The sequence below is a fragment of the Piliocolobus tephrosceles genome, chromosome 3 (assembly GCF_002776525.5).
Source record: "Piliocolobus tephrosceles isolate RC106 chromosome 3, ASM277652v3, whole genome shotgun sequence".
Taxonomy (NCBI): Eukaryota; Metazoa; Chordata; class Mammalia; order Primates; family Cercopithecidae; genus Piliocolobus; species Piliocolobus tephrosceles.
In genome coordinates this window covers 120,689,302-120,704,489 of record NC_045436.1, presented here as the reverse complement: position 1 = coordinate 120,704,489, position 15,188 = coordinate 120,689,302, and the positions used below count along the sequence as shown (strand labels likewise).

General features: G+C 37.9%; 1 protein-coding gene across 2 annotated transcripts in view; it reads left to right on the top strand.

The window, feature by feature from the left end:
* LOC111555801 (transmembrane protease serine 11E) overlaps window positions 1-14,209 on the top strand; it is a 50,782-nt gene extending 36,573 nt beyond the window's left edge. Inside the window, exon 10 of one of the 2 annotated variants that reach the window (XM_023232160.2) lies at window positions 13,238-14,209. In XM_023232160.2, coding sequence (XP_023087928.2) covers window positions 13,238-13,399 — 162 coding nt within the window. In that variant the 3' untranslated portion in view covers window positions 13,400-14,209. The remainder of the gene's footprint in view (window positions 1-13,237) is intronic. The other variant, XM_023232161.2, reaches the window with a different exon arrangement.
* The last annotated feature ends 979 nt before the right edge of the window (window positions 14,210-15,188 follow it).

Below are 15,188 nucleotides of genomic sequence, written 5' to 3'. Positions count from 1 at the left end.
AAAAAAAAAAAAAAAAAAAAAAAAAAAAAAAAAAAAAAAAGTTTATTTTGCTGCGCAGAAGCTCTTTAGTTTAATTAGGTCCCAGTTGTCAATTTTTGTTTTAGTTGCAATTGCTTTTAGGGTCTTTGTTACAAAATCTTTGCTAATACTGATGTCCAGAATGGTAGTTCCTAGGTTTTCTTCTAGAGTTTTTATAATGTTAGGTTTTACATTTAAGTATTTCAACCATCTCAAGTTGATTTTTGTATATGGTGAAAGAAACGGGTTCAGTTTTAATTTTCTGCATATGGCTAGCCAGTTTTCCCCAGCATCATTAATTAAGTAGGGAGTCCTTTCCCCATTTGTTGTTATTGTCATCTCTGTCAAAGGTGAGATGATTGTAGACATGTGGTTTTACTCCTGGCTTCTCTATTTGATTCCATTGGTCTATGTGTCTATTTTTTGTACTAGCAACATGATCTTTTGGTTACTATAGCTTTGTGGTATAGTTTGAAGTCTGGTAGTGTGATGCCACCAGCTTTTGTTTTTTTGTTAGGATTACGTTGGCTATTCAGGCTGTTTTTTGGCTCCATATAAATATTACAACAGTTTTTACTAATTCTGTGAAAAATGACATTGGTAGGAATAACATTTAATCTGTAAATTTCTTTGAGCAGTGTGGCCATTTTAACAATACTGATTCTTTCTATTCATGAGCACAAACTGTTTTTCCATTTGTTTGTGCCAACTATGATTTCTTTCTTTCTTTTCTTTTCTTTTTTTTTTTTTTTTTTCTTGAGACAAGGTCTTACCCTGTTGACCAGGCTGGAGTGCAGTGCCACAATTGTAGTTCACTGCAACCTTGAACTCCTGGGCTTAAGCAATCCTCCCACCTGTCTCCTGAGTAGCTGGGACTATAGGCATGCACCTCCACACATGGCTAATTTTTTAGATTTTTGGTAGAGATGGAGTCTTGCCATGTTGCTCATGCTGGTCTTGAACTCCTGAGCTCAAGCAATCCTCCTGCCTCTGCCTCCTAAAGTGCTGGGATTATGGGCATCAGCCACTGTTCCTGGCCTTCAACTAAGATTTCTTTCAGCAGTGTTTTTAATTCTCACTGTAGAGGTCCTTCACCTTCCTAGTTAGCTGTATGTCTATGTATTTCATTTTTTTGTGGCAATTGTGAATGGGATTGCACTCTTGATTTGGCTGTCAGCTAAGATGTTATTGTTGTATAGAAGTGCTCCTCATTTTAGTACATTGATTTTTATATTCAGAAACTTTACTGAAGTTGTTTATCAGTTCTAGGAGCCTTTGGGCAGAGACTATGGAGTTTTCTGGGTATAGAATCCTGTCATTTGTGAAGAGAGATAGTTTGACTTCCTCTCTTCTATTTGGATGCTTTTTATGTCTTTCTCTTGCCTGATTGCTTTGGTTAAAACTTCCAGTACTATGTTGAATAACAATGGTGAGTGTGTACATCCTTGTCTTTTCTGGTTCACGGGGGAATGTTTCTAGCTTTTGCCCATTCATTATGATGTTGGTTATGGGGTTGTCATATAAGGCTTTTATTATTTTTTATTATTTTGAAGTGTGTTCCTTTGATGCCTAGTTTATTCAAGGTGTTTTTTTTTTTTTTTTTTTTCTTTTTGAGACAGAGTCTTGCTTTGTCACCCAGGCTGGAGTACAGTGGTACAATCTCAGCTCACTACAACCTCTGTCCCCCAGGTTCAAGTGATTCTCCTGCCTTAGCCTCCTGAGTTGCTGGGATTACAGCTGCTCACCACCATGCCTGGCTAACTTTTGTATTTTTAGTAGAGATGGGGTTTTGCCATGTTGGTCAGGCTGGTCTTGAACACTTGACCTCAGGTGATCCACATGTCTGGGCCTCCCAAAGTGCTGGGATTACAGGTGTGAGCCACTGTGCCTGGCCATATTTATGTATTTTCATATGTTGTAGCAGCCTTGCATCCTAGAAAATAAGCCTATGTTACTGTGATGGATTAGCTTTTTGATGTGCTGCTGGATTTGGTTTGCAAATATTTTGTTGAGGATTTTTGCATCAATGTTCATCAAGGATATTGTCCTGCAGTTTTCTATTTTTGTTGTGTCTCTTCCAGGTTTTGGTATCAGAATAACACTGCCTTTGTAAAATGAGTTAGGGAGGCATCTCTTTTTCTAGAATTTTGGGAGTATTTTCAATATAATTGGTACCAGCTCTTAATCTGGTAGAATTTGGCTGTGAATCTCTCTGTTCCAGGACCTTCCTTGTTGGTTGGTTTTTTTTTAAAATTACTGGTTCAATTTTGGAACTCATTATTGGTCTTCTCAGGTATTCAATTTCTTCCTGGTTCAATATTGGGAGTTTGTGTTTCCAAGAATTTATCCATTCCTTCTAGATTTTCTAGTTTGTGTGCATAGAGGTGTTTACAATCATCTTTGAATTTTTTTGTAAAAAATATTTCTCTTCCCTTTGGCATTTCTGATTTTGTTTATTTGAAAGTTCTTTTTTTTTCTTTGTTAGTCTTGTTAGCAGTGTATCAATCTTATTTATTCTTTCAAAGAACAAGTTTTTGTTTTCATTGATCTTTTATATGGATTTTTGTGTCTCTATTTCATTCATTTCAGCTCTAATTTTGGTTATTTTTTATCTTGTGCTAGTTTGGGGTTTCACTTACTCTTATTTTTCTAGTTCTTCGAGGTGTGATGTTGTTAATTTAAGATATTTATATCTTTTTCTAGTTCTTCGAGGGGTGATGTTAATTTAAAATATTTATATATTTTTGATATCGACATTTTGCCCTATAAACTTTCCTCTTAACACTGCTTTACCTGTGTCCCAGAAATTCTGGTATGTTGTTCTTTATTTTCATTAGTTTCAAAGAATTTCTTGCTTTCTGTCTTAATTTCATTCTTTACTCAAAAGTCATTCAGGAGCAGGCTGTTTAATTTCCATGTAATTGTATAATTTTGAGAGATCTTGGTATTGATTTCTATTTTTATTGCACTGTGGTATGATTGGTATGATTTTTAAAAATTTGTTTAGAATTGCTTTATGGCCAAGTGCATGGTTGATCTTAGAGTGTGTGCCATACATATGCAGATGAAAAGAATGTATATTTTCTTGTTAAGTGCAGCATTCTATAGATATCTGTTAGGTTCATTTGGTCAAGTGTTGAGTTTAGTTTCAGAATATCTTTGTTAGTTTTCCGCCTTTATAACACGTTTAGTGGGGTGTTGAAATCTCCACTATAATTTTGTATTTCTCTAAGTCTTTTTTTTGTAGGTTCTAAGAACTTATTTTCTGAGTCTGGATGCTCCAGGGTTGGATGCATATACATTTAGAATAGTTAATCTTCTTGTTGAATTGAACACTTTATCACTTTGTCACACCCTTTTTTGTCCTTTTTAATTATTATTGTTTTAAAGTCTGTTTTGTCTGAAATAAGAATAGCAACCCCTGTTCTTTTTTGTTTTTCATTTGCTTGGTAGATCTTTCCTTATGCCTTTACTTTGAGACTATGAGTGTCATTGCATTTGAGATGGGTCACCTGATGATAGCATACAGGTGGGTCTTGCTTCTTTATCCAATGTCCTACTCTGTCCCTCATAAATGGGGTGTTAAGCCTGTTTATATTCAAGTTATAATATTGATATGTGAAGATTTGATCTTGCCATCATGTTGCTGGCTGGTTATTCTATAGACTTGATTGTATAGTTGCTTATAGTGTCAGTGGGCTATGTAATTTCTTTTTTGTGGTGTCAGGTAATGGCTTTTTTTTGGGGGGGGGGACAGAGTTTTGCTCTTGTTGCTCAGGCTGGAGCGCAAAGGTGCAATCGTAGCTCACTACATCCTCCACTTCCCGGGTTCAAGCGATTCTTCTGCCTTAGCATCCTGAGTAGCTGGGATTATAAGCACATGCCATCACACCTGGCTAATTTTGTATTTTTAGTAGAGATGGGGTTTCGCCATGTTGGCCAGGCTGGTCTTAAACTCCTGGCCTCGGGTGATCTGCCTACCTCGGCCTTCCAAAGTGCTGGGATTACAGGCGTGAGCCACCGTGCCTGGCCAGGTAATGGTCTTTTGTTTAGCACTCTCTTAAGGACTTCTTGCAAGGCAAGTCTGGTGGTAATAAATTCCCTTAACATTTGCTTATCTGAAAATGATTTTATTTCTCCTTCCCTTATGAAGCTTAGCTTAGTTGGATATGAAATTCTTGATTAGAATTTTTTTCTTTAAGAATGCCGATATACCAGCCTGGCCAACATGGTGAAACCCCATTTCTACTAAAAATACAAAAATTAGCCAGGTGTGGTAATGGGCGACAGTAATCCCAGCTATTCGGGAGGCTGAGGCAGGAGCATTGCTTGAACCTGGGAGGCAGAGGTTGCAGTGAGCTGAGATCGTGTCATTGCACTCCAACCTGGGTGACAAGGGCAAAACTCCGTCTCAAAAAAAAAAAAAAAAAAAAAAAGAGAATGCTGGCTGAGTATAAGTCCCCAATCTCTTTTGGCTTATAACGTTTCTGCGGAACGTTCTGCTGTTATCCTGATAGCACCCCCTTTGTATGTGACCTGTCCCTGCTCTCTACTGCATTTAAGATTTTTTCTTTCATGTTGACCTTTGAGAATCTGATTGACTAGGTGTCTGGAGTATGGGTGTGTTGTATGTTATATCTCTGGGGTTCTCTGAATTTCTTGAATTTGGGTGTTGACCTCTGCAGCAAGGTTGGGGAAATTTTCAAGAGTAATATTCATAAATGAGTTTTCCAAGTTGCTTGCCCTCTCTCTCTCTCCCCTTTTTGGGGATGCCAGTGAGTTGTATATTTGGCATATTTATATAATACCATATTTCTTGGAGATTTTCTTCATTTAAAAAAATATCTTTTTCTTTGACTGAGTTGATTTGAAGAACTGGCCTTCAAGTTCTAAAATTGCTTTCCAGTTTGATCTATTCTGCTGTTAATACTGCCCATTGTATTATGAAATCCTTGTAGTGAGTTTTTCAGCTCTAGATCAGTTTGATTCTTTCCTTCAGTTTGAATCCTTCCCTCCCTCCCTCCCTCCTTCCTTCCTTCCTTCCTTCCTTCCTTCCTTCCTTCCTTCCTTCCTTCCTTCCTTCCTTCCTTCCTTCAGCTCTAGATCAGTTTGATTCCTTCCTTCCTTCCTTCCTTGCTTGCTTTCTTGCTTGCTTTCTTGCTTGCTTTCTTTGACAGACTCTCACTCTGTCGTCCAGGCTGGAGAGCAGTGGCGCGATCTCGGCTCACTGTAAACTCCGCCTTCCAGGTTCACGCTATTCTCCTGCCTCAGCCTCCCGGGTAGCCGGACTACAGGCGCCTGCCACCACGCCTGGCTAATCTTTTTGTATTTTTAGTAGAGACGGGGTTTCACCGTGTTAGCCAGGATGTTCTCCATCTCCTGACCTCGTGATCCACCCGCCTTGGCCTCCCAAAGTGCTGGGATTACTGGCGTGAGCCACCACGCCTGGCCCTGATTCTTTCTTAAAATGGCAATTTCATCTTTCAGCTCTTGTATTATTTTATTGATTCCATAAATTTCTTAGATTGTGTTTCGACTTTCTCCTGAATCTCGATGATCTTCATTGACATCCGTATTCTGAATTCCATGTCTGTCATTTTAGTTTGGTTAAGAACCATTGCTGGGAAGCTAGTTCAGTCATTTGGAGGTAAGAAGATACTTGTGCTTTTAGAGTTACCACAGTTCTTGCATTGGTTCTTTCTCTTCTGTGTGTTTGAAGTTGTTGTCTTTTGTATGGAGCTTTTTACTTTTATATTCTTTAATGCCTTTTGTGGTTTGATTGTGGTATTAGTTATGCTTAGTTAATTTCGTTCCCCTTTGGATAATTTCAGGGGTCCCAGGTTTAGCTCAGCACTCCTGGGCTGCATGCTATACCAGGCTGTAACCTTGGGAAATTGGGACCAGGTCTGAGGCTATTTTCTTTAGCCCCTAGAGGTTAAGTACCTCCTGTGTTGGAGGAAATGAGGTGTTCCTGGTCCACTGGCAACAAAACTGTGCTGGAAAGGCACTTTGGCGGGGTGGCAGTAGGTCAGTAAGGGTCCTTATGCACACATATGTGCTGGCGGTGGGTTAGTGGCAAGTCCTGCACAGACATGTGTGCTGGTGGTGGGGCGGTGATGGGGTCAGTGTGCATGCATTCACCAGTGCTGGAGGCTGCAGGCAAATGCATCATAGCAAAGCAGCAGGTGGAGGCTGCCAGTGAGTGCATGCTGGTGGGTGCACACTCAGGGATCTGCCTTTAGTAGCTCTCCAGCTGTTAGGCAGGGTCTGCCACCAAAATAGCAATGGCCGTGACTTTCAAAAAATTCCTTGGCTGGGCAACTAAGGAAGTGATGGAAATTTGTGTGGCCAGGCAGGGCCTCTGGCATAGGCCAGCAGACAAGCGAGTGCTCAGATCAGACTTTTCCCATCCCACAAGCAAGAGAGCCCTGTGATGTCCAGGTCTGTCCATCAACAAAAGCTAAATCCACCTAAAGATGTATGATGAGCTTTGGGGGATGGGCACCCATGGCCATGTTCTATGTTCTGCTGTAGCCATTCTCATGCCAAACCCTGTGGATTCTGTGCAGGCTAGAATTCTGTCTCTATCAACTCTCCAGGCCATTCTCCCTGCCACCTCAAAAGTCCATGGGGGATGAGGGGTCTCCAGCAGCTAAGATTCTGGAGGTCTGTGGTGTGAGTTGGCCACTCCATGACCATTTAACTCACCCCTTTCCCAGGAGCCTCTCCAGGCCAGGAACAAGTTCTGGTACTTGGCAACCATGTGCAGGGTTACCAACTTCCTCCCCTTTGAGCCTGGGGTCCGCATTCTCCTTCCATCCGCTCTCAATGCCTTCTTTCTGCAAATTTGTTCAGAGTGTGCCAGTCTTCTTGATGGTCTGCTCCCTCAATGGGAGAAGGTCTTCTTATCTGCATCTAGTCGGCCATCTTGTTTTAGTATTGATTAAATAATGAAATAATAATTTGAAAAAATTAAATTATTATTATTTAAAACTCTAGATCTTATTTAAATTTTCTGTTTAACCATGCCTCAGCAGACATTGCAATGCAGAGAGAGGGGGATGTATGAAGGAATTGCCTCATTTCCCACTCAGCTTCCTTTGATACTCAGGTGAGGGACTAATGCCTCATTACTACTGCATGGAGGTTAGGCCTCTTCTGATAACACTCTGGCTGAAGGTACTTTGTTACTGCTCCCCTTTTGGCCTCCACTGACATCATGGGGTAGTGATTTCATTACTGCTTGGCAGTGGTGAGACTTGACTTCCCACTACATCTTCTCAGACATGGTTCTAGTAGATGGGGAGAGTTATTCCTCATTACTGGGTGGTAGTTCATGCTTCCCACTCAGCATATATATTTTAAGTATCCTCCTTTTTTTTTTGAGGTGGAGTCTCGCTCTGTTGCCCAGGCTGTAGTGCAGTGGTGTGATCTCGGCTCACTGCAACCTCTGCCTCCTGGGTTCAAGTGATTCTGCTGGCTTAGCCTCCCGAGTAGCTGAGATTAAAGGCCAGCACCACGACGCCTGGCTAATTTTTGTATTTTTAGTAGAGATGGGGTTTTGCCATGTTTGCTAGACTGGTCTCAAACTCCTGATTTCAGGTCATCTTCCTGCTTCAGCCTTCCAAAGTGCTGGGATTACAAGCGTGAGCCACTGCACCTGGTCCTTATTCAGCATATTCTGACATCGATCTAGTTGGGAATTGGACCTTGTTACAGCCTGGGAAGCATGGAAGCCTTTTCAGTTGGGATTTATTGTCTTCCTGGATTTGCTGTTTTCCCAAGTTTTCTTCTTGTTGGTTGTTTTACTAAGGAGAGCAGTATTTTCTTGGAGCCTTTTAAAAAACCTGCACCTGTTGGCAGGTTGCCAGTTTGCTGACTTCTTCAGTTTCAAGTCCGTGCTATATGAAGAAAAAAAAAAATTCAGAGCGCTCACTGTTGTATCAATACTTTTGTCCTGTATTTCTGAGCCCACCTGTCTTCTTCTCTCTAATTTTCAGAGTCTTTTTATATTTGTTTTATTTGTAATGTCCGAGTATTTTTTGGTTTGTTTTAGCTGTATTTAGTTGGGGAAAAAAGAATAAGTAAGTCTATTCCATATTGGTCTGGAGCATTTACATATTTTTGAAGCCAGGTTTTGTTTTCCAGTGTTTGGCTAGTGCCTCCAATTTTGTACCTTTGGTGGATACAAAAATTTTGAACTCTATGTCTTCATGTGCGTCACTGACAATATCATGGAGGGGGCCAATAACTGGTTCCTTGTATGTGTCACTAAATGCGCTTGTAATTTTCACTTTGTGATTTGACAGAATTTTTGTTTAATGTGCTTTCTAAGCCCTATATTTCTCTCTAGAATTCCATGTTACTCTGTGTGCTTTCTAATCTGTATTCACAAAATGGTACCATTCATTTCTAACCTTTTTTTCTCTACAATTTTTTATGTTATTCCTTTCATGCTTTCACATGAACACTGTATCTATATTGCCTTCATTTGCTCCACCTCATTTAATTCACTGTTGGCATCACTATAGTTCTTTACCAACCTTTACCTTTGGGTTAGTCATTTTAGCGATGTTCAGTTTGCTACACTAAATTATTTTATTCAGTTGACCTTTGTTTATACTCTGACAAGTTCTCAGGTTTAGACTCACTTCATTGTGTTTCTTTTTCTGCTCTGAGGCCCTAATTGCTCCTAGAGGAACACACGGAACAAAGTAGATTGGTCCCTTTACCACACTCTACTAAAAATTCCTTCCTAAAAATTGAAATTGATTTTGTAATTCAATCTCCTGAAATGAATTCAACTTAAAAGATGCACTTGAAAATATACTTGATCCTTGTTATTTGCAGATTCCATATTTGCAAATTCACCTACTCACTATTATTTATTTGTAACCCCCAAATCAATACTCAAGGCACTTTTATGATCATTCACAAGCATGCACAGAGTGGCAAAATATCTTATTACTCAATAAGTATATTCTTACCTGAGGTTGAAAAATGTGATACTGTGCCTTTTTGTTTCAGTTCTCATACTGTAAACAAGTGTCCTTTTCTTGGTCTACATAGTGCTACATTTCTCACATTTTTATTACTTTGCTGGCGATTTTGCTGTTTAAAATAGTCCCCAAGTGTTGTGCCAAAGTATAGTGCAAGAAGGTTGTGATGTGCCATAAGGAGAAAATATGTATATTTGGTAAGCTTTGTTTAGTTATAAGTTATAGCAGTGTTTACTGTGAGTTTAATGTTAATGAATCAACAGTGCATATTAAATAGAATGTCTTTAAACAGAAACACGCACGAAATCTGTTTATATATTGAGCAGTTGACAAAAATGTGACCAGAGTCTCCTGGAAAACCAACCCTGTATTTCTCCTAAGAACAAGGACTCAACGATCATTAATTCAGTGTTTGTGGTGACTTCATAGAACACAACTACTGTGAATAATGAGAATAACCTGTATTTTATTTGTCTTCTTGATGGTCATAGAATCATTGGTGGTTTAGATATTACGCTGGACCTTCTTTTGTCCTAATCATCATCATCCTACTTGCCTCCAACTTTCCTGAAACTGTTGAAAATGTCATGAACTTTTATTTTTACATTTATGATCATCCATTATGTTCTTTATTCAACTATCTCGGTTTCTATAGTCTCCATAGTAATGTCCTTCCTAAAAATTTCAGAGGAACAGATGTATAACCTCTTAATCTTTTATTTTATAATTTTTATTATAAAAATTTCAATGATATTCAAAAATAGGAAGGATAAAATAAGGAACTTTGATGTACTCATCACCTGGTTCAAAAATTTACAACTCATGGCCAACTTTACGTTATCCATACATAGCCTGACACAATTCCCTCATCCCCTTCCCCCACCAAAATATCAAATCTATTTTGAAGTTAATCCCAGATGTTATATACTTTCATCTGAAAATGTCCCCATTCAAAAATACTATTTTGATGGTGATATTAGAGGTATACTCTTTACGACTTTGTGAGCTACAGAAGAGAAGCCAAATTTGCCCTGGGATTACGATATTCTACTTTCTTATCTCTGGAAAGACGTGGCATCCATTTTTGGGGGGCAGGGATGGAGTTTCATGCTTGTCACCCAGGCTGGAGTGCAGTGGTGCGATCTCTGCTCACTGCAGCCTCCACCTTCCGGGTTTAAGCTATTCTCTCACCTCAGCCTCCCGAGTAGCTGAGATTACAGGCAACCACCGCCATGCCAGGCTAATTTTTGTATTTTTAGTAGAGACAAGGTTTCACCATGTTGGTGAAAAATTCCTTCCTAGCTTCCAGGCTGGTCTCAAACTCCTGACCTCAGGTGATCCACCTGCCTCAGCCTCCCAAGGTGCTGGGATTACAGGTGTAAGCCATCATGCCCAGCCTCCATTTAAAAAATGTTCATGTCTAGCATCCACAATTTTTCCCACTTGCCTTGCTCTTTATATTTTAATATCACAAAAAAACCATTAATAACCTCATATGTACAAATTTTTCCTTGAATCTCCTACTGTTTCTCATCTCAGTGGTATTTGGCGACCTTATCTTTCTAAAACATATCCCTTGTTTGAATTTCATAATTCTGAAATTTGCTGATTTCTTTCCTCCTCCTCCATCTACTCATTTCTGGCTCTATCCTTTGATTAATATTTCTCTCTCTCTCTCTCTCTCTCTCAACCTGGCTATCCTCAAGATTCAGATCTCAGATAAAACTTTTATCTGCTATCTATATTCTCATTCAAAGAAGCCATCTTTTCTTTGAACTCAGCTATCACCTTAATGAGTGCCAAATCTGTGTCTCCAGAATTCAACTCTTGCCCATATTTAGTCTTACATTTCTACCTACTTCAAAGTGATCTCTATTTATATATTTTAAGTTCTAAATACGAAATGAAAATTTGTATATGTGCCATTTGAAACTTAACAGGCATCATGAAATGTTGCCTGAGTTTTTAAGTTTCTCGCTCATATTATTAGGGTTCACTGTTCTTAGAGTTTTTTTTTTTTTTTTTGCTCTTATGTTTCCTCCACATATATTCAGTTAAGTCCTGGACTATTTTCCCACTTTACCATATCTTTCATGTTTATTTCTTATGCCTCTATTATTTCTGTTAACACCCTAATCTGTTCCCTCATTTCTTTGTGTCTTAATACTTCCACGGCTTCCTGTTTGGCTTCCTACTTCCAATTTTAGAAGTTTCTGTTGAGATATGCATATTCCTGAATACACTTCCTGTTCTGTTTCTCACTAAACCATTCACTGAAAATAACAGGATTAATGAGGCAAATAGGGTTAGAGACAGACTGGTCCCTCCAAAGCTATGCAACTTTTTAACTGAAGAATTAACAAATATAATAATTTGTACCTTTAAAAATAGCTTGCACAGTGTAGGCAGGCAGAATGCCCAAGGTCTGATGGCTTACTGGGGGCATGTTAAAATGCACAGAAACAATAATGTGGAAACACAGGTTTGCTGGTGCTAAGGCAGCATACACAGGGAAGTGTAGTTCTGAGCAGAAGAGGAAACACAACCTAAAACTGATACAAAGCTAGGATACATCTCTCTGGGGAGGGAGTTTTGGGAACAGGAACTCAGGCGTTTTCTTAAACCAGTGCCCTAGAATTGTCTGCCTGTGCAATAGCTGAGTTGAAAGGGTTTTCCTTTTCTTCTGAAGTTTATAATTCTACTGCCATTATTCTGGCTCCCTTGCCTAAAAAAGCACATATAAACGATCATAATTTCCATCTTCTACTGACATAACTCTGCCATTCACTAATCAAATGTGTGCTAATTAGTGCTGGTAGAATAGACTCTCTATTTTTTTATATTTGATACTTGCTGGACATCACCTTACTTTCAGCTTGTAATGCTATTAGATATACTGCTATCTCTTTAAAAGAATTATTTATTCTCAGACTCATTTATTCCTGTCTCTTATGCTGATTTAAGCTTTGTTGTCTCTTGTATCTTCTATTTCTCTATCCTGATTTTTCTCTGCCTGCATATAGACTTGGGATTTTATTATCAAAATTATTTATTTTCAAATAGCTTTATATGGTATATCTTATTTCTATAAGCAGATTGCGGGTTCCTAGAGGACAAGATCCACGTGTTTATAATACTCTTTTTATATCTCCTCCTACATACAAGGGTATCAGTAAATGCTTATTGGTTAGGTTTAAAATCACAATGTATTATTTCAAATTTCCTATTATATTAATTTTTTAAATGGACAAAAGAAAATTCAAAAGGAAGTTAGTATAATGTAGGGAAAAAGCATGGGCTTCTGAATTAGATCACTCTGGATTCAAATTCAAGGTCTGCCACTGATTAGCACATGATCTCAAGCAAATTACTTAATGTTTCTGAGTTTCAGTTTTCTTAATAACCTGGAAAAAAATTAACCTAGTTCTATGTTTTTATTAAAGAAGAATTACACAAATTAATGAGACAATATGCTAGTCAATTAAGAACTTCATAGAGTATGAATACTTAATGGGTGATCAATAATTAGAGACTCCAGGATTTTGAGAAATAATCAGCCAGTACCTCATTATTAGAAGCCATATAAAGAAGCAAAATTCCAGAGTTTGCAGGATATAATTAGAATTTGTGATTTTATATATGCATTTCCTAAGTTCTGCTTTTTGCCAGACTAAGCACTTTACATTCACTGTCTTATCATCTTCTTAGTACTCATCACAGGTAGGTATTATTAGGAGCATTTACAGATAAATAAATTAAAGATTTTAGACAGCTTGGAGAGGCCAAACTTGAGAGAGAAACCCTGGTATCTGACTCTAATGTCTGTTTTTTTAAAGTTTTATTTTATTATTATTATTTTTTAATCAGTAATAGACTCTTCACTCCCTTTTTGGGGGTTATGTTACACTAATAAAGAGTATAGACAAAATAACTAGGCAGTTATTTTGTCAGATGTATCATGTAAGTTAAGAGTACAGTTCTTCAAAGAGATGGAGCTTTCAATCTCATTGTTTTGAACCTTGAGGCTACATCAGCTTTCAAGGTATTGGAGTTCCTCTTTTAAGTGGATAACTGACACATGGAGAAAATCACTTATGCATGCGAACACACTGAATACTTTTGAAAATTACCCCTTTCATTACGTTCTTAAGTTAGAAAAATAGCCAATTCCTCTGTAATGAACTGAATTATGAATTACTAATTTCTGTCTTCTCCTTTAGGGTGACTCTGGAGGACCACTGGTTAGTTCAGATGCTAGAGATATCTGGTACCTTGCTGGAATAGTGAGCTGGGGAGATGAATGTGCGAAACCCAACAAGCCTGGTGTTTATACTAGAGTTACGGCCTTGCGGGACTGGATTACTTCCAAAACTGGTATCTAAGAGAGAAAAGCCTAATGGAACAGATCACATTTTTGGGGGCAGTGTGTAGAGGCCATTTTTAGAGATACAGAATTGGAGAAGAAGACTTGCAAAACAGCTACATTTGACTGATCTCACTAAACTGTTTGCTTGATGCATATATTTTCTTCCCAGCTCTGTTCCACACATAAGCATCCTGCTGCTGCCAGATCCACTCTGTCATCTGTGAGCAATAGTTCAAACTTTATGTACATAGAGAAATAGATAATACAATATTACATTACAGCCTGCTTTCATTTGTTCTCTAGAAGTTTCGTCGTCAGAATTTTGACTTGTCGACACAAATTTGTAATGCATATATACAATTTGAAGAACTCCTTTTCTTCAGTTACTGAGCTCCTCTCATTTCAGTAAATATCCATTTTCAAGGTGCAGAACAAGGAGTGAAGGAAAATATAAGAAGAAAAAAATCCCCTACATATTATTGGCACAGAAATGTATTCGGTGTTTTTCTTTTTCTTAGTGGAATATGGGAAATGATCGTATTCATTATGAAAGGTCAACAAAGACAGCTGAATATCAATCACTTCATGATTTAGGAATTATGGGAACTAAGTTAAGGAAATCCAGAAATAAGCCAAGATATATCTTTCTTTTCATTTCCAAACAACTTACTATGTTAAATGTGAAGAAGATTCTGTTTTCTTGTGACCTATAATAATTATACAAACATCATGCAATGTACTTGTTCTAAGCGAATTAAAGCAAATATTTATTTAACATTGTGTTACTGAGGATATCAATATATAACAATAAAATATAAATCACCCAGTTGCTTGACATTATGGTATGATAATCCACAAAGAAGGGGAAGATGGGAAAAATGTTACTAGTCAATTTATTGTAAATTATTTTAAAACTTGAGGCTAGGATGAAAATTAATTTAATAACAATCAGCATGCCTATGTAGTAAAATAATTGTGCTGTGGAATGGGAAGGAAATGAAGAGTTCAAACAATTGGCTGAAAAGGTTTTATTCATCTAAGACTTTCCCAAACAGCAAATCATTGAAGGGAATGAGATCCAGGTGTTAGTGTATAGTCTAGTGATGCAACTAAACTGGGGTTCAGACCTCTATTTTGAGATGATTGCAGATATTTTTCTCCCCTTGCTGTTGTGTTTACAGTTCATGCATGGCTAATTGTCCTGTTAGACTCATTTGGGCTGAGATGGAAAGATATAGAGAAAATATCCTAGAAACTGCCTCACTGCTGCATCTAGTGTGATACTGAATTGCTAACTGCCTGGATAACAAAACTGAAGAGTAAAAGCATAATATTGGCCACCTTCATGATTTTAGTTTTGGTAAATTATTACTGAGCTGTTAAGAGACACAGCTTTTAAGTAATCTAGACCACAATGAAATTAGGACTGGTACCATGATGTACGGCATGTTAATGGTGAGATTTCACCAAGTCTTTCCTCATTGTATATAGCTACTCATACAAGTTCTATATTGTACAATAATTACCTTGAAAACTGGTATTGCAAGGAAATATTTGACTTTATTGATCTGAATAACATTGGAGTATGAACTGATAAAATTTAGGCACTTGGCAAAAATATGAAAACTGACATGAATTGATAGTGTTAAATATTTTACATAAGCTATTTTTGTTTCATTTAACAAAATGCTCTGGGAAAAAACAAATTTGAGGAAAACCTTGAATTTTAAGCAAGGATGTAAGTACGTTTAAAACTACTCTCAGGGTTCTGTTAAAAATGGATTCCTGGGGGCAGAGCAAGATGG